The sequence below is a fragment of the Macrobrachium nipponense genome, chromosome 19 (assembly GCF_015104395.2).
Source record: "Macrobrachium nipponense isolate FS-2020 chromosome 19, ASM1510439v2, whole genome shotgun sequence".
In the NCBI taxonomy this organism is placed as follows: Eukaryota; Metazoa; Arthropoda; class Malacostraca; order Decapoda; family Palaemonidae; genus Macrobrachium; species Macrobrachium nipponense.
Window position 1 is genome coordinate 73,000,956 of NC_061088.1, and position 21,069 is coordinate 73,022,024.

At 35.1% G+C, this 21,069-nt stretch overlaps 1 protein-coding gene across 2 annotated transcripts in view; it reads right to left on the reverse strand.

Moving 5' to 3' along the window:
- Nucleotides 1-21,069, reverse strand: part of LOC135218198 (RNA polymerase-associated protein RTF1 homolog) — a 122,247-nt gene that overhangs the window by 45,707 nt on the left and 55,471 nt on the right. The window contains exons 7-9 of one of the 2 annotated variants that reach the window (XM_064254353.1): nt 19,800-19,933; nt 16,977-17,174; nt 14,870-15,059 (exon numbers count right to left, since the gene is read on the reverse strand). In XM_064254353.1, the coding sequence (XP_064110423.1) occupies nt 14,870-15,059; nt 16,977-17,174; nt 19,800-19,933 (522 nt within the window). The remainder of the gene's footprint in view (nt 1-14,869; nt 15,060-16,976; nt 17,175-19,799; nt 19,934-21,069) is intronic. The other variant, XM_064254360.1, reaches the window with a different exon arrangement.

The window sequence follows — 21,069 nt, forward strand, 5'->3', positions numbered from 1 at the left end:
CACTCGGAGCTGGGAAAGTACAATGCCATACAATGGTCAATGAATTTAAGGTTTTGTTTTATGTAATCTCTCTCTCTCTCTCTCTCTCTCTCTCTCTCTCTCTCTCTTGTATTTTAATGAAAATATACAGTAATTTGTGAATACACAGTGTTGCACATGAAAAAAGTAAATTAGTGATAATTTTAGAGATACGGCCCTAAGAAAAATGGCAAATTAGTGAAATTTTCCCTGTGGACATGTTTTCAACAACATCGTTCCAGCTTACGACGATTTTTGGGTTATGACGCGTCTTAAGAACGGAACCCCCGTCGTAACCCGGGGATTGCCTGTACTTATAGGCCTACCAGCCTAAAACTTTTGAATCACGCGCCTTGGGGGAAGCTGGGAGCTCACGGATCAAGGCTTTTTTTGTTTACAATCGTTACGCAGGCGCGCAAGCGCGAATTTCTTTCTTATCGCACTAAAAAGTATCAGTGACACATCTCGGAAATTATTTTGTCACTTTGACATAATTTTTGCACCATTTTAAATTAGCCGTTACATGGAGTAATATGAAAATGTGTGCAATTTCATGTAGAATACAACAATAAAATACTCATGATTGTAGCTTTTATCAGTTTTGAAATATTTTCATATAAATAGTAATGATAAGTGCCAAAATTTCAACCTTCAGTCAACTTTGACTCTACCAAAATGGTCGAAAAATGCAATTGTAAGCTAAAACTCTTATATTCTAGTAATATTCAATCATTTACCTTCATTTTCCAACAAATTGGACGTCTCTAGCACAATATATTTTGATTTATGTTGAATTTATGAAAAAACTTTTTCCTTACGTCCGCGCGGTAACTCTTCCGATAAATTTTTTCGTACGACTGTCGTAATGTTTGCACCATTTTAAATTTGCCGTTATATAAAGTTTTATATATGGAAATGTGCGCAATTTCATGTAGAATACAATTAAAAACAACCCATGGTTGTAGCTTTTATCAGTTTTGAAATATTTTTATATAAATAACGATAAGTGCCAAAATTTCAACCTTCGGTCAACTTTGACTCTACCGAAATGGTCGAAAAACGCAATTGTAAGCTAAAACTCTTATATTATAGTAATATTCAATCCTTTACCTTAATTTTGCAACAAATTGGAAGTCTCTAGCACAATATTTTGATTTATGGTGAATTTATATAAAAAAGAAAAAAATTTTTTCCTTACGTCCGCGCGGTAACTCTTCCAAAAAAAATCAGAAATTTTTTTGTGCGATTGTCGTAATGTTTGCACCATTTTAAATTAGCCGTTACATAAAGTTTTATATATGAAAATGAGCGCAATTTCATGTAGAATACAAAAAAAAAAATGATTGAAGGTTTTAGCTTTTCTCATTTTCGAAATATTTGCATATAAACCACAATAAATAGAAAAAAAACCACGTTCGGTCAACTTTGACTCTACCGAAATAGTAAAAAAATTGCAATTGTAAGCTAAAACTCTTACAGTACAGTAATATTCAACCATTTATCTTAATTTTGAAACAAATTGAAAGTCTCTAGAACAATATTTAGATTTATGGTGAATTCTTTAAAAAAAATTTTTTTTACGTCCGTGCGTTACGAATTCATGCATCATTTTGTGATAATATTTTCTCTGTGTTGCTTTCGTGTTGCTTTCATCGTTTTACAATGTGTTATATACCAAAATGATCGCAATTTAGTATACAAAACAACGAAAAAAAATTAACTCGTTAGCTTTAACCGTTTTGCTCACAGCACGATTTGAATACAATTATATATGAAATTTTGTTTTTGCGCTATCATATATCGCATTATTTATATATGATGATAATATTTTTTTCATTTCTGATGGTTGCATACTGAACTTCAGGCAATGACAAAAAAAGAAGCCAAAAATGAACTCTTAATCTTAAAAACGAAGCGCGCTGTGATTAAAAAAAATAAATAAATAAATTCCGCTTCGGCACTCACTCCGAGACCCCCTCGGCTTACGGGAGACGATTTTTATTATACGTACCCCTTCGGCGTAATAGGGTTAATGAGATAAGACTTCTGTCGACAAGACCCTAAATAAGCTAAAGGAGTACCTTAAAAATCTAGAGTACGACGAGAACACAGGCATAGATAAGCATGGGAAGCCTTTCAAGAGGAATACACAGAAAAGTGCTCTAGATGTATACCATTAAAGCAAATACTAACTAATGGCAATCCTCAGCCAAAGTGGTTCAACAGGGAGATTAAAAATAAGATAAGAGAAAGAGACAAATTGCACAGACCAATGAACCCACACCCAACACCAATAGAACCAAGCAGGCATAAGGACTCTGTAGATTGGTGGACAAATTAGTAAGAAATGCAAAGATAAATGAGGATAACAGAGTTGGATCAGTTTGTAAAGAAAACCCAAAAGAATTCTTTGTGCATGTTAATAGTAAGAAACCAATAAAAAATAGCATAGGTCCCCTAAGGGACATTAAAGGTAACCTGGTGAACTCAGACTTGGAAAAATGAATTATTGAATAAGTTTTTTCTAGTGTATTCACAACTGAAGACACTACCTCAATACTGGAATCTGCTATTAAATATGAAGAGGCAGATCCACTGGACAAAATAATATTTATAGAAGAGGGCATTAAAAACAAAAGACAAACTCAACAAGTTCAAATCTCCTGGCCCAGATGGGATTCACCCAACAAGTTCAAATCTCCTGGCCCAGATGGGATTCACCCAACAAGTTCAAATCTCCTGGCCCAGATGGGATTCACCCAACAAGTTCAAATCTCCTGGCCCAGATGGGATTCACCCAACAAGTTCAAATCTCCTGGCCCAGATGGGATTCACCCAACAAGTTCAAATCTCCTGGCCCAGATGGGATTCACCCAAGAGAAATTAGAGCTAAAAGAGGAGATACTTCCTCACCTATACACTCTCTCCAGGAAAAGTGCTGAACAAAGAAAGGCATCAAAAGGATGGAAACTAGGAAATGTGCCCCAAGTTTACAAAAAAGGTCCAAGAGAAGAGCCAGGAAATTATGACCAATCTGCCTAACGTCAGTCGTTTGCAAGATTTTTGAGTCCATAATTGCAGATCAAATTGTGGATCACATAGATAGAAACAACTTATTGTTAAACAGTCAACACGGTTTCAGACAAAACAGATCCTCCCTATCAAACCTCTTGGAGTTTTTTTATAACATGCTAGGTATCAATGACAGTAGTAGAACAATTGATATAGTGGAGCCCCCCATTTGCGTTCTCCGGATTTGTGGACTTGCATATTCATGGATTTCTCTCAGGAACGTTTTCCTGCATTATTCGCGGAAAATTCACATATTCACAGTATTTTTCTATGAGAAATATCCACAAATTCCTGTTTTTTTTTATCAATTTTATCATAAAATGCACTTTTTGTGATAAAACTATTAAAAAAAACAAGTATAAAAATTTTAGTGGGTTTTTCTTGAGTTTGTACTAACAAAATAGGTTGTTTTCAGCATTTTTATAGGAGTTCTAACTATTCGCGGGTTCTAACTATTCATGGGGGTTCTGGTATACACAAGAAACTGATGACAAAAGTTAGAGCCTTAGGAATTGTAAGAGAAACAGCAGACTGGGTCGAAGACTGGCTAACTTATAGAAAACAGAGTCGTAATAAATGGTGAAGAATCAGAATGGGCAGATGTAACAAGCAGAGTTCCCCAGAGTTCTGTCCTTGGGCCTCTCTTGTTTTTTATTTACATTAATGACATTGATGTAGGCTTAACTAGCAGGACAGCCAAATTTGCAGATGACACCAAACTAGGTGTAAATGCAGCAGACCCAGATGCAGTGGAAAGTTTAAGAAATGATCTAATGAAAATAGGAGTGGTAAAAAAAACGGCAAATGCCTTTTAACTTAAAGTGTTACAAATAGGAACAAACAACCTCATGCCAGCTACATGCTGTTTGAGAATGACATAAATAGTGTAGAACAAGAGGAGGACCTTGGAGTCATTAATACCAAGGACTTAAAATCCACAAAACAGTGCATAAAAGCAGAAAAGAAGGCACAGCAGTACAGTTTTGGTCACCCACACTAAGAAAAGACATAAATAGATTAGGAGTACAAGCAAGAGCCACATAGTTAATTCCATCCATCAGGCAAATAGGTTACCAAAGACCACTAGAGAGCCTGAACATGTATGGCTTAGAAACAAGACAACTGCAAGGACAACTAATGGAGACATTCAAAATACTGAAAGGCATAACAAAAAGACAGTAACCTATGTATATTAAACAAAAACCAGACAAAATAATGGATGGAAACTAGAACTGAAGAGACGCAACACATCCCATAGTGGGAAATTATTTATATACAAGATATGTGAGACGGAATAAACTGCCACCAGAAGTTGTAAACAGCAACAGTGTGGAAGAGTTTAAAAGAAAGCTAGACAAAATCATTAGGACACTGTGAATGCACAGTAAAACCTGCTCCTACAGATAAGTGAGCACACGATGTCTCCTTGGATGGACTAACAAGTCTTTGAGCCATCCTAGTCCTTGTAACTCTCTCTCTCTCTCTCTCTCTCTCTCTCTCTCTCTCTCTCTCTCTCTCTCTCTCTCTCTCTCTCTCTCTCTCTCTCTCTCTCATACTATTTGCTGTTGGTTTTAGTTCTTATCTTTATGATAGTATGTAAGTTATATTTGTAATTTTGCATATAAAAGTGCAAAGAAATATTAGAAAAGACATGTATAATCCAAAAAAATTACTGCATCTTCAATCTCAGTAAATTTACGTAAATATTTTACAATAAATATAATCGGAATTTCTTACTGTTTTTTTATCTGCTTTTTATTTTGTATGAGCTATAATTATAATTTCACAAAATAAGCTTACTTATTAGAAAAGCACGTAAACATGTTAAAATTTATGATTGTCTTGTAAAAAGAGGCCCCCACAAGGGATTCTAAATACAGTGCTACCTCATTTGTCAAACATTTCTTATGTTGAACTTCCATTTTTCGAATAAAATTTTCAAGAAAATTTTGTATCATTTGTCAAACAAATGCTCGTACATCTACTTTACACTTCTATTCGACACCCTACTGCATTCCACAAAAAAACCTGTACGTATTAAAATTTGTTTCATTTACAATATATAGTTTAATGATAACCATATTCGACAAAATAAAAGTTATAAAGCATTTCAATATAAAATATACCTTTCAATATAAAATTTAGCATAAAAGATGTATAAAATCGTACGTAACCTCGGTGACATCATGCCCAGCTGACTTGGGACTGAACGAAGGAGGGTTGACATGTTGAGAGAAGGAGAGATTTAAAATATTACTGCAAGTAAAAGCTATAACAATTCATATACAAAAGGGAATTTCACAATAAATTTAATATAATGATAAAATATGAAAACAATGCGCCAAGAGAGCCGGTCTAGTTGAACAATATTCAGCAAAATAGTAAATGAAAGAAAAAGCTTTTCACAATAAAATTTAGCATAAACGATTAACAAAATCATTCGTCATTGCGGTGATGCACAGTTAAGGTAGAGGGAGGGGACGTTTCTATTTTTGAGGAATAATGAATGAATGATTTTAAGTTATCATGTGTCGTGGTATTGTTAAGGAGAGAAGAGACAGTAAAATCTTTACTAAAACATGTATGTAAAAGCAGTACTAATTCACATAAAAAAATAAAATGCTATTTCACAATAAATATACCAACTTTGTAACTAATTTGTATTTTTCATAAATTTTACAATTATAAAACAATCAAATGCAATACAGTAAAAAAATAAATAAATAAATAAAAAGCTTGCTTGAGTCAGTGTATGATGCCCTGAATGAGGCAATAGAGGGAGGGGAGGGGAGGAGAGGAGAGGGAGGAGAGGAGAGGGAAGAAGGGGCCTGCTTCCCACTGACTTCCCAGCTGGGCTGGGATAATTATTTGCCCATTTCTTTCACATACTCTCGATCTGCCAAAATCACTTCTTGTTACAGTAAAATACCTATCTATTGTTTTTTACGATTTTTTGCTCTTGTAAAAGTAACTCAGCTTTGTAATAAACAAACTGAAGCCGCGTTCAGCTTCTGCATGCCTTTGGTTGTTTGTTTAAACGGCATCCTTGTGAAAAGCTATTTTATCTTTTTCCTTTTCTTGCATTCTTGGTTTATTACTTATTTGTTTGTAAAATCCTCATGTTTATTTTAGTCTGCTGTTTGCCAACAGTAAGTTGATGTATTGTGACATAATTAACCTCTTTCGTGCACTAAGATCGAAGCGTAAACACGCTGATTACTCTCTCTCTCTCTCTCTCTCTCTCTCTCTCTCTAATACTAAAGAGTTTGACTTAATAATTGAAAAATTGGATGATATATGTAGAAATCACAAGGACTGGACTATTCTCCTATCTGGTGACTTCAACTTTCCTTTCGTAGAATGGAAAGAACGAATAGGAGATTGTGGTTGTACTTATACATATAAAAAAGAGAGTAATAGTAGTGAAGAAGATAAGAGGCAATTTGAAAAGCTATTAGATATGCTACTAGAATACAACATTCAACAAATAAATCACCTGCCAACAAGAAAGGAAAATACTTTAGACCTAGTATTTGTGAACGAGATGAATTATGTTAAAGAAATAATAGTTTATAATGCGAATATTTCAGACCATAATGTCATAGAATTAACAGTTCATTCCAAAGCAAGTGAAAATAGAGATAAGCAAGAAATGAAAATGTGGGAAGGATATGGAAAATACAACTTCTACAGTAAAAATATAAAATGGTCAGAAATTAATGAAGAATTAAACAAAGATTGGGATAACATTTTCGTAAGTGATGACATAAGGGTAAATACGGAGATATTATATAAAATATTGGAGAAAATAGTGGAAAAATATATACCGAAGAAGAAAAGTAAACATCATTCATGCATACCAAGAGACAGAAGGATCTTGTTCCAGAAAATCAGAAAGTGGAAAAAAGGTCTTGCAAAAGAAAAAAATGCATGGAAAGTTATAGAACTAAAAAGTAAGATAGAAAATGCAGAACAAAAGATTATACAATCAAAAGAAAATGAAAAACGGGACTTGGAAGAAAAAACCCTATTAAATATCAAGCAAAACCCCAAGCTATTATACTCATATGCGAAGAAGATGAATAAAAGAAGAATAGAAATAGGCCCTCTGAGAATTGAAGGGAGATTAACGAATGAAAAAAAGGAAATTTGCAACATACTGGCAGAACGATATAAGAGAGAATTCACCCCTAGAATAGATAATGAAGATAATGATATAGAAGTAAGGGATGAAAATAGTGAATATTTAGCTGACATAGAATTTAATGAAGCTGATATTGTGCAGGCTATTAATGAAATTAAAAATGGAGCTGCTGCAGGGCCTGATGGAATTCCTGCTATTTTGTTAAAGAAAGTAGTTCATTCTATCGCAAAGCCACTTGCAATATTATTAAGACAAAGTGTAGATACAGGCAAGATTTATGATGAGCACAAATTAGCATATATTACCCCTACTTTCAAAAGTGGATCAAGACTAGAGGCAAGTAATTATAGGCCTGTGAGTCTAACATCACATATTATGAAAGTGTATGAAAGGGTAATGAAGAAAAATATTATGAAACATTTAATAAAAAATAATTTGTTTAATAAAGGACAACATGGTTTCGTACCCGGAAAAAGTACACAAACCCAACTGTTAGTCCACCGTGAGAACATATTCAAAAATATGAAAAGCGGAAATGAAACAGATGTGGTTTATTTAGACTTTGCAAAAGCTTTTGATAAAGTAGACCATAATATATTAGCGAAGAAAATTAGAAAACACAATATCGTGGATAAAGTAGGAAGATGGTTAAAAGAATTTTTACACAACAGAAAACAGATAGTTATTGCAAACGACGAGAAATCGGATGAAGTCAAGGTAATATCCGGTGTGCCGCAAGGTACGGTGTTAGCTGCAATACTGTTTGTTATTATGATTGAAGACATAGACAATAATGTGAAGGATTCGGTAGTGAGTAGTTTCGCAGATGACACAAGAATAAGTAGAGAAATTACTTGTGATGAAGATAGGACGGCGCTACAAAGAGACCTTAACAAAGTATATGATTGGGCAGAGGTAAATAGGATGGTATTTAACTCTGATAAATTTGAATCAATAAATTATGGAGACAGAGAAAGAAAGCTATATGCATATAAGGGACCTAATAATGAGACCATCACAAATAAGGAAGCAGTTAAAGACCTTGGTGTGATGATGAATAGGAACATGTTATGCAATGATCAAATAGCAACTCTGTTGGCAAAATGTAAAGCAAAAATGGGAATGTTGTTACGGCACTTCAAAACAAGAAAAGCTGAACACATGATTATGCTTTATAAAACATATGTTCGTAGCCCACTTGAATATTGCAATATGATATGGTACCCACACTATCAAAAGGATATTGCACAAATAGAGAGTGTACAAAGGTCCTTTACAGCTAGAATAGAAGAAGTTAAGGACCTAGACTACTGGGAAAGACTACAATTCTTAAAATTATATAGTCTAGAAAGGAGAAGAGAACGCTACATGATAATTCAGGCATGGAAACAGATAGAAGGAATAGCAGAAAATATCATGGAACTAAAAATATCAGAAAGAGCAAGCAGAGGTAGATTAATAGTGCCCAAAACTATACCAGGAAAAATAAGGAAAGCACACAGGACATTAATCCACTACGCACCAGCATCGATAATGCAGCGTCTATTCAATGCGTTGCCAGCTCATCTGAGGAATATATCAGGAGTGAGCGTAGATGTGTTTAAGAATAAGCTCGACAAATATCTAAACTGCATCCCAGACCATCCAAGATTGGAAGATGCAAAATATACCGGAAGATGTACTAGCAACTCTCTGGTAGACATTAGAGGTGCCTCACACTGAGGGACCTGGGGCAACCCGAACAAGATGTAAGGACACACTATTGATTCCTTTAATTACCCTTGTAAAATGTAAATAAAATTGATTATGTTATCAACCTTTGCATACTGCGACCATTTCGGTTTCCTCAAAGGGGTTCCATCTATCCTCCCTCCATTCCCCAGCTGGCTGAGTGCCATTTTCATAAAACAGTTTGTAAAAAAAAAAAAAAAATTACTTCATACAACCAACTGTTTCATTACTTTACTCTCTTAATTTAAATTTTTGAACATATTATTAGAAAAAATGTGAAAAGAGAGACTTTTTGGGTTGGCTGGAACAAATTATCCTGAGTCCCTTTATTTCTTATAAGGATATTTGTTTCATATTTCAAACAAATCGTACTTTGAACAGCCTTCTGGAACAGATTAAGTTCGAAGTCTGAGGTACTACTGTAGTCATTTTCAACTTCTTGTAGAAGGTAGGAAAATTTTTTTAAATGTTTTCCTAACTTCTTGTAGAAGGTAGGAAAATTTTTTTAAATGTTTTCTTACACCTCATGCATTTGTATATCTTCCTCTTTCCATAGGTTTTCTTTTTTCAATTGGCTGATCTTACAGTTTACCAGCCTAGGGTGCTGCATAGTGATTTTTTAGCGCAGCTCTAAGAATTAAAGGGAATGCAAAATTGATCTCGTGCTGGGGGTACAAAGAAAGGTTCATTAACCAATTCAGACAAACCTTATACTGACAAAAATAAGGTTTGGGTTCTGTTCTAACTTCTCAATATGCTTTTCCTAAACTAAAATGGTAGCAGAAGATGGAGCTAAAGAGGAAGTCTCAGTACTAACTAAAGCATTAGCAAAGAAAAAGCCCGAAGTAGCTGGAGAATGGGGAGAAATAACAGGTTGGTGGCTGCATTAGACTACTTGCTTTCATAATCTATCTAGTACTTCCCTTCTCTTCCTATACTTATGAATTTATGCAGTCTCCTTGGAAAATCCCTACTTTTTCACACCAATTCTCAAGATCACACTTTATACCATTGCAAGTGCAAAGTGTGCAGTGCTTCCCCACTTATACGCAGAATTATGTTCCAGAACGTTCTGCAGAAATGCAAACACCGCGAAAATGCAAAAATGCTACCTAAAAATCCTTATACGTAACTGGCTTATAACTGCCAAATACCCAGTACCTCATAAAGTAAAATGCTTATACCTGTCTACTTTAACATTTCACTGCTTAATTTGATAGTTCAAAGAAAAATATACCTTTAAATTATCATACTAAAACAATTTAATACCACTTCAACCAAAATTGTGCCCCAAACTATCATCACAACACATCCTAAGAAAGACATCTTAGATTAATACCCTTTTACAGCAGTTACTCTTAAGTATATATGCTCCCTAAAATGCTCAAAACAATGATTTACTCATTTTAAAATATTAACATTATTGTAAACAGCAAACTATCTATAAAATACTTAATACAAATCAAATAAATCTTTAAAAACAAATTAAATAAATCGTCTTACAGAACATTTGGCAACTAATCAAGTTACACCTTTACTGTACTATACATAAGTATTAATCCCTTTAAAATTACCACTAATTCGCTTTTTTCTTATTGTATAACACGGTTTATCCACTAATTACTGTATTTTTTCATATCGTGTATATGATTAAATATTGATTTTTATGATAAAAATGATTTACAGCATATTTATAATGTAGTTATGTATCTATTAAGCGCACTCCAGGTTGGGCCCTGGACTGAGCATAAGTGTATGATTCTCTCTCTCTCTCTCTCTCTCTCTCTCTCTCTCTCTCTCTCTCTCTCTCTCTCATGGTAAGGAAAGATGTATATGAAATTATATTACTGTACAGTTTTTTATGATAACGCATGCTGTACAGTAATCCCTCGGCTATTGCGGGTGTTAGGTTCCAGGCACCCCCCGGTAGCCGAAAAACCGTGAAGTAGATATCAAAATCTACAGTATATTTTTTTTCATAATTTTTCTTAATTCTTATTTTATCTTTATAGATTTAAGCTTTTGTAAACCTTCCCAACAGTCTTATATAAACCCTTTATACACTCTTAAACAATTTTTAAAACTAAAAATTACGTTTACATGCTTTACGTAAAAGAATAAATTCAAATCGGAACACTCACCACTGAAGATCTTTAATGAAACCTACTCAACAATTATACAGTAAACCCTCCCAACATTCCTATTTAAACCATTTATACAACTTTTACTGTAGAAACATGCTTTATGTAAAATCAAAAATTAAAATCGGAACACTCACCAGAGAAGATAAGTAAACTTGATCAAAGATGACGACGATGAGGTAAATGTACTGCACAGCAAAGAAGAACATTACTCCACCTCTTCTGAAAGCATCGCTTCATCAGGCGCCTCCGTAAGGTGGTGCAATATCGTCGTCCAGCATCAAACCTTCCATTTCCACTGTAGGAATACCAGTGTTTTGTTTTTTTGCAGGTGAGGAACATAGTGATCAGCAGTTGCTGACACTGTTTTTTCTTTTGTGTGAGGATGTTCTTATACACCTGCATGGCGCCATTGATTGCATTTTGGAACTGCAATGAACGAATCATCTGTGGGTCCCAGTCTTCAGACATTAACTGGAGTTCTTTTGCCGTTCTTGTTAGAGCTGAGAGGCGTTCTAGTGTTAGGCCAACCTCCTCCTCTTCCCCTGGATCCTCATGTTCCTCTTCTTCGTCCTCTCTTGCTGACTTTGTCATCTCCGTCAGATCTTCATCCGTTAACGGACCTGAGTGGGCCTCAATCAAATCATACACGTTGTCACTAGTCACATCAGTGAAGTCCTCTCCTCCGAGCAATTTCGCCAGCCTCACTGCCTTACCAACTGCAGCGTTGTGGATTTCGTCAGGAGAGAATCCTTTGTACCCATTGACCGCTTCTGGCCACAATTTCTTCCAGCAAGCATTAAGTGTTTCTTTCTTCATCTCCTTAATAGCCTTCTAGATATTATGGAGAAACATTGCAATAGTGTACCCACACCAGTACTCCTTCAGCGAGAAGTTGTCATCCACATCCATAGATTCGACCAAATGTTGCACGGGAATTTCATGTGTATAGTGCCTTAAAGGCTCAAATAACGCCTTGATCCATGGGTTGAATCAACGATGTTGTGTTGGGTGGTAAGAATTCAACCTGTACGCCCTAAAACGACAGGTCGATTGCATGGCCTCCAGCATTGTCCAACAGAGAAAGCACTTTAAAATCAAGGCATTTTTCAGCAAGATAAACCTTGACTTCGGGGAGGAAGCACTGGTGAAACCAGTTGGATGTCAGTGCTTTCGTTATCCAGACCTTTTGATTATGCATCCAATGTACTGGCAGTAAGTTCTTATTTTTGTTTTTGAGGGCCCTTGGGTGTTTGTACTTGTAAATCAGCACTAGCTTTAATCATAAAACCAGCAGCATTACCACACATTATAAATGTGAGGCAATCTTTGTAAGCCTTGAATCCAGAGACACTGGCCTCTTCCTGCATAATGAAAGTTCACGATGGCATACGTTTCCAGAAGAGACCAGTCTCATCCATGTTGAATACTTGTTCACATGAATAACCCCCTTCTCGTTTATGTATTCATCAATGGCCGATTTGTCAGCAGAGGCTGCTTCTCCATGCAGGGACACACTTTTAAGGTTGAACCTCTTCTGAAATTTATCAAACCAGCCATTGCTGGCATAAATTCGGTTGGTTTGGTAGGAGATGCCGTAGAAGGTCCTGGTTCTGGGTCGTCGTCACCACCATCCATTAACCTGTCGTAGAGTTACCTGGCCTTCTCGTGTATGTTACTGGTATCCAGTGCTATGTTCTTTCTGCAGTCGCTAATTCAAACGGCTAATGCAGACTCCATCCTTACAATGGCCTTATTGTGAGAAGTTACCACCCTTTTCGCCATTATATTAACAGTAACATTTGCCGTCGTCCTTATGTTCTTCTCATCCTTTTTGATGTGGCGAACGGTAGATTTGTTGATGACGTAGTGGCTGCCTACATCTGCATAGCTTCTCCCTTCCTTCAGCATGTTGAGGAGTTTAATCTTCTTGGCTATAGTAAGCATCTTCCTACGACACTTGGGTTCACTGCCAGAAGCCTTAGAAGGTGCAGAACGTTTGGCTGGCATCGTAGGGCTTAAACAAATTCACAATGTTACCCAAAAAAATCCAGATAAATCACTAACACAGATAAGGATGAAGAGCTATGTCGCATACGGATGCGTAGAAGCAAACTGGACAACATGGGATGATGTGAACACTGAATGCTGCTTGAAAGAGATCCTGCGGTCAGACTGCCAATTAGCAGCCAAGATACTGATCAGTGTGCTCTGATTGGCATTGTCTCCTCTACCGGCCAATAGCGTGCCTTGTACAAAATCATCTGGGCAAGATATGCTACGCTTCCTGAGTTTGTTTTCTATAAAGAGGTGCGGTTCTATGTACTGTATCTTCTTAACGACAAACAAAAATTTTTAAAATTGCTTTTAAGCCACCAAACCAAATTTCTGTATTTTTATTCATTAATTTACTTTACATTATTAATCTATGACCAAAAATTAATATTTTTAATAAAAAAAAAATTAAAATTGGAAAAAATATGACGTATCTGCCCTCAGAAACCTGAGATATAAAGAGGAGTCTGCGATATAGATTTACGTATAATATATTTATAAATCTGCAACGTACCAAGGGCGCGATAGGTGAACCGTAATATGGCATGGGATTACTGTACAGTATATAAATATTATCTAATCATTTTCATTCATTTGCCAGTCTGCTTCTACTGGAAAATAAAATGAAAATAATTAGTAAATATATTTCAAATAAATATATTTCAAATATTGTACAATATGCTTTATCACCAAAAATCATTATAGCTATATCATTTCAAATACATACCACCAGTATTTAGTCATATGCACAATATGAAAATATACAGTAATTAGTGAATAAATGGTGTTGTTCTAAAAGGAAAAAGCAAATTAGTAATAATTTCAGTCACATGGTCAATAGAAAAAATCCACAAACCAGCAAAAGTTCCAAGTGAAAAAGTGAATAATGAGTTCCACAAATATCGGCGACAAAGTGGACCACGGAAATGTGAAACACATAAAACCAGGGAAATACTGTACCTCCATCAAAAATCAACATCCTGCTAACACAGTAATCATTGTTACAGAACCTAATGTTCTTTGCCTTGATTGCAGTTGGAGCATCCTAGGAAAATTAATGTACATACAGTACCGTGATGGCAGTAAACAGCCATGAAATACCAATAAGTGCTGATACACAATGGCAGCGAGGATTCTGACAAGACCTAAAACGTTCAAAACACACCTGATGGAGAACAGGTGTACGACAGTCATCCTGGAAGCCATGTGATCTTTTGCTTGAATGTTGATTTACCTATCAGCATGGAGATATAAGCTACCTTTAATAGTAGGTAAGATTCATCACAAATAATTCTCATACTAAAAGTAAGCAATTGTATTGTAAAAAATAATTACGAAAAAAAATCATCTTTTGTAGAAATACAAGTAAATTCCTTATAATTAGCACTATTGTGCCTAAAAATGGTACCAGACATAGAATCACTATTAAAACTAAAGAAAATGGCAGCTAGCCAGTAACATGGTATATACTATAAGGGCAAAGTCATCTTGCATGATCCATGAACTGTGAGAAATTAGCGGGAATAGTAGGTTGCAACACATATTTTATAGGTTTATGTGAAGATTTCTTCAGAAAATAATACTGGCAGCTCAACTTAGCAACTGGTGCCTGGAAAATGGAAAAATATGATGGGGGGAAAAAACTGCAATAGTTGAAAATTCAAAGATGTACTGCAGTTCCCAGTCCTATAAAATAAATTGTACTCACCCTATATACTGATCTCCCTTGATGAACACCGATGCCTACTCTGACAAAACAGCCAATAACAGTTTTTCCAAAAATTGGCAAGTGAACAAAGCGTTCTAACTTATGTCGAGATAAGCGTACTTTTTCAAGGTCCTCTCGACAAGTAACATGTTTTGGCCCTTCGTCTCGAGAACGATAACTGTCGTTAGATCTGCAAAACAATTAACAAAGACCTTGTGAAACTACAGTTTAGAAAGAAATCAATTAATCTTGCTTAAATCCTCAAGTTGAAGAAATGGAATCTTTTCTTGATAAAAAGTTCCCATATATCCATGTGAGTGATTAATCTGTTAAAAAATAATGTATGCCGAATTCATCAAAGACTTAATCCTCCCCACAGTCCACAAATTCTTGAAAACTTTCAATGACCTGTCGCATTACAAGATAACAAAACCACAAATCAAAACTGCATTATCAAATTTAATTTTACCCTGCTACAAATTGGTAACATAATGAAACATTATTCTTTAAGGGACATAAAATGTTGCTTATGATATTTTAAGCATTCTAAAGATAACGAATTAACTCTTAACTGCAAAATGGAAATGAATGCATTAGTAATAAAAATTAGCACACTTCAATGGCATGCTTGAAATGGAGTTAGATTGACCAAAGGAAAGCTTGAACAAGAATCTTAATAATGGAACAACCTGGAAGACATAAAATGTTAATATCTACACATTAAAAAAGAATCAACATGAAAAACCCTGCATGATTGACAAAGGAATGAAAGAATGGAACTTGGTAACTTCCAATAAATATTGATTTTTAGAATACATTATGCACGCACACTGCCTGTTAAGGTATAAAATATAATGTAAGACTTGTTTTATCATCAATGAAAGCCAGTGCGAGTTGTCATGACTTTACTAGAATTATTATATACATCTAAACAAAATATATAATTAATAAAAGTAGTATGATACTCTATGTTAGTAAATAATCCATGAATATAATACTAACTTCACATTGGAAACATAATAGAAAGAAAATTTGTTGTAAACACACATTCAAATCATATTCATTTCACTTTTAAATCTATTAAAGGATTTTAAACACTATTGCATTACCTGAAACACATAGGGGAAACTAAGAAACATTAACATTTAGTTGAAAAGACACTTCCTTGGAAAAGGTACTGATGAAATTGACTAACTTTTCTCAAAAGTTTGACCTACTCAAACCTTAAAAGCTAAACCCTAGAAAAAATAATTTATGAAAAATTATTAACAATGCTGATGGCTCCATGATGCAAAAATTACCAAAGACATGACAAGCTACACATACTTTTAAAAAATATATTAGTATGTTTGTTAAAGTATTAAGATAGGCTATAGCCTCACAAGATGTGGTCTGTTAAAATGCCTGAAAAATATCAAGATCTCTTAAACAGAGTAAAAGTGACAAACTCGTTTCTGCCTCAATAAGAAAATCCATAGTAAGTATTTGAAATAACCAATTTTGGACTGTAGCTCAAAGCTTAGTTTATTATTTCTTGTGTACTATAAAGCAACAAACTACAAACTAGCTGACATATTCATTCTCTTATCATGGAAAAATACAAAACTGCTAGTACTTTGAAATGAGAGAGAGAGAGAGAGAGAGAGAGAGAGAGAGAGAGAGAGAGAGAGAGAGAGAGTGTGTGTGTGTGTGTGTGTGTGTGTGTGTGTGTGTGTGTGTGTGTGTGTGTGTGTGTGTGTGTGTGTGTCATTAGCACGAGATTTCAATAATGTGTGTTCCATTGGTACAAGATTTCAATAATGTGCTTCATTGGTTCAACTACAGATGAACTGTTTCAAGGAGTAATTCACTAACTTTTCAAAATCCAGGTTCAGTGCAGTTAATATTCAAAGTCTGGGAAAAATGCTACTGTACTGTCAACACTTCAGACAAAATGTAAAATCCACCACAAATTTTCTGCTTATGAGAGATATGCAACAGTGTGTTGGTAAGTTCAAAGGGTCTCTGAGGAGGCACATGCGGGGGAAACGTAAGCATTATCACACGCACACTGTTTCACTGCCTTGTGTACTGGCCAAAACAGCTTTGAATTTTTGCATGATACTACCTGCCAGCTTTGAATTTCTTGGGAGACACATCACTGTCACTGGAATCGCTAAAAGACGAAGAAGAAGATACAGAAGAGGAGGAGGAAGAAGGCAGAATCTTTGACTCTAGCACCTTTTTGGAGGGTACTTGGTCCACTCTTTTTGAGTTAAGTTTATGGGAAGTTCCACCATGCTTCAACTTGGCAGACTCACCAACACTACAACCAATAATGACCATCAAGAATCATTTATATCATGTGGGTTTACTGAGGTTACTATTAACAGAACACTGAAAATAGGCAAGAAAATTTCAAAACAGAATGTATTTCAACGGCTTAAAATTCTACATTTGAACTAACACCCAGATAGTCTTGAATCTGTAAAATCAAATGTGAATTGTAAAAGCATAGGCTTGGAGGTTAACTGAATAATTATATTTTCATAAAAAAAAGACTGTGAATCTTCAAACTTTGATCAACACCACTCATGGAATATACCTTAGCATAGAAAATTCCATGGAATATACCTTAGCATAGAAAATTCAAAGAACTGAAGATTTGCAAGAAGAAATTCTGATAAGAGCTCAAAAGGAATAATGAGAGCTTTAACAGCACAAAAGGTTTCAGAAATTTATAAACAGCGGCTGTGATGTCAACAACATGGGCACTCATTAACAACTGATTTTCAAGGGAAGGTTTTGTAACTGTCAAACAACAGTGTTGCCAACTGGTGGACAGAATAGGAGGTAACAGGGATGCCAATGTGGTTAAATTTTGGCACGGTTTTGGGGATTTAAGGCTAAATAAATTATATTAAGGTAATGTTTATTAATGTCTTTTCCACCTAACCCTCATTGCCATCCTCATAAATTTTACAATAATCACTCAAAAAAAGAGAGGTCTAACCTAACCAACCAGTTCAATCTTGTTGCTATCGGTACTATGGGACTTTCTGGTAACAACAAATGGTCAGATTAGTAAGAGTAAAATGTTCAGCCCTATACCAGCTGACGTAATGCTGGTGACTGGTTATTTTTATATGAATGCTATTAATTTTTCTCCCTAGCAGAATCTTTTTTTCAAGAATATTCTTCAAATGCTGTTCAAGAAATGGTCAGCAGTGGCTCAATAAACAGCCCCCAAGTCAACGACTCAAAACAACCTTCAGTAGAACTTTTTTGTTTAGGACAACAGACATTAGTAGTACTTTGGCCTGCATACAACATACCTAATCATTCCAAGGGGGTGAGGTCAGACAGCCAGAAAAATTCTGCGAGTTATCCCCTTATCTTTAAACTGTGAAGGAAAAGTTCTATTCTTTGTACCCAGGAACAATCCATGGCAATAAAAGGCTTTCAATGAGTGGCATTCCTAAAGGGTCTGAAGCAAAAGATGGACATACTCACTCAAAATACACTTACATCCTCTCAAGAGTTACTTCTGCAGATCACAGTTAGCCTTCTCAAATTGCAACTTCTTGTATGTATATCATTAACATATACAAGTTCTGATGTTGAATACCTCAAAGAGATTTCAAGCTGATCCTGCAAGTCTCAATCAGCCAATCTAAAGCTTTATAGCAACTAGATCCTTCTGCATACAGACTGACGCTAATTATAAGTACAGGCAGTCCCTGGTTATTGGCAGCCTCAGTTATTGTCGATCTAGTTTTACGGCGCTTGTCTAGCGCCAACAATCAGCGCTAATACATACCTCACAGAGGCACCATTACCTGGTTATCAGCACCAAAATCCTGTTATTGGTGATGATAAGCACTGAAAATTGCTGATATTCGGTTATATCTGATTTTCGCTTATCATCAAGCCGTCGGAACGGAACTCCCTCCGGTAACTGGGGACTGCCTGTAATGGTTTTCCTTTGAGAAAAATTCATTTTTTTACAATTAAATATACTTTACAAACAACCATTACTTATAATGCAAGTTGCCAGTACCAGCCCTGCTATTTTTCATAGCTTGTGGACCAGAGTACATAAACTGACACTTTTGGCTACCCACAATATATACTGGGATCTGCCCAAACGTGCTCAGTGAGACAGCAGACTGTTGCTTTACTTTTCCAAAGGATCAAATAGTCAGTGACTGATTTTGCATCCACAAAATATGACTTAAGTTTCCAAAATATTTTGTTTTATTAGCAGAGGAATATCTATAAAACTAAACTGTTAGTGACAAAAGTAGACAACCCACTTATTCGTAACCTGAACAACAAAATATCGCTAGCATAATTACTGAAACCAAAGAATAGACAGCAGTTAAGTTGAAATGACATCTAAAAAAATTTGGCAATATCAATTTCAATGGATAGGCCTGTCAACTTTAATAACCATCCATGGAAAAATTACAATCGACCCCAGTATTCGCGAGAGGTGTGTACCACAAACCCCTACAAATAGCTAAAAACCATGAATACTAGGTGAATAGGTGAATACTAGGTGAGTAGGTGAATTTTCCACCAATGGGTATACGTATACTTTCCACAGAAAAATCTGCGAACAGGTGAGTCCACAAATCCAGAAACTTGAATAGGTGGGGGTCAACTCTGCCGCAATAAATGCAGGATCTTGGTTACCTCAGAAAATAATTATTATAACAGTATACTACTAAATTTAATACAGTAAGTAATATATTCAACATTAATTTTTTTTTTAAATCAAAAGGGTAATTCTGGAGTGGACACCTCCAAGTTGCCTATGCTTTCAAGGTAACACTATCACCTATAAGAAAAACCTCATATAGTAGCAAATAATATTAATCCGTCCCTGGTCATACAAAAAACTATAAAATTTCAAAGAAATTACACATAAAAAATCAATTTCATTTACCTTGCTGAATCACTATCACTATCGGAAGAGGAAGAGGATGAAGAGGAAGACGATCTCCGCTTAGGTGATTTTTCAGACTTTGTTGACTTCTCGCTATCAGAACCACTATCATCAGAACTAAACACTTCGGATGCCTGAAAAAGAATAGTTAGGTGATCTACAGCACTTTTCTGATAAATACTGCAGCATCAAATGAGATTACACATGAATAATCTTGTGGAAAAAAAAAAATTATCAATTATCATATTTGATACATTAAAAGGAATTGTAAGCTTAACAACAATGATTATTAGTAAACTCTTTCAAAATTTATCTTTTACAATAAATAACATGAGATTTTGAAAAAGCTAAATTGTTAGTCATGGTAGATGACTGAGCATTTCAAAATTTTTGCTGTGATGACCATTGAGCATTTAATCCTAAATAAGTGCATATACCTCTGGACCAGTATTAGTACACTTCACTATCTCTCATCTCATTACATTAAAGAACGAGAAGTTAGGTTTCATTGTAAAATTAACCAAACTTTGAATGTTGTACCACATTATTATTAATAGGGCTTAGATCTGGAAAAACTAAGCCCTATTAATAATAATGTGGCAGAACTACAAAACTGTTTTATCCCCAAATTGTGAGTTCATTTGCTGGTTTACATGACACCTCTAGATAGGATCTACTTCAGTTGCCACACTTGTAATCCTTTGGCTCTTGAAACACTACACAGACCACAGCACAGAAAACAAGTGACATTTTGCCCCAGGAATATCCTACATTAACTACTCTGATCTGCATTCTTGTAGGAAAAAATACTCATAAAAAATTATCAACATACAGTACTTTGTTGTAATTCCATTACAATTTTTCCAGAATTGCACTTGCAAATTCGGGAATCTCTAGGCAATCAAAATTGTTAAGCAATTCTTAGCCCTGCACCCAAAATCTGACTTGGGTACACATTGAAGGTATTTTTTTGCTTCAAAATTGACACATGCAATACACCACAAAAAAAGTTGATTATCTATGTTTATCCCTACTAAAGAGATTTGATAGACTAAAAGAATATTATCAAAAGACTTCTAAAACATGGGTGGCACTTGCTGCCATCTGATAAATAAGTGCCTAGTGATTTACTAAATCAAGACAGCACTAAAATATATTTAAATTACTCTGCATTCAAAAGTTTTATCAAGGTTCCCTTGCAAATGGTATGTCAGGTCTAAAAGAACATAGCAGGTACCTAGCTGCTTCTTCCAATAGGCATACTGACTAT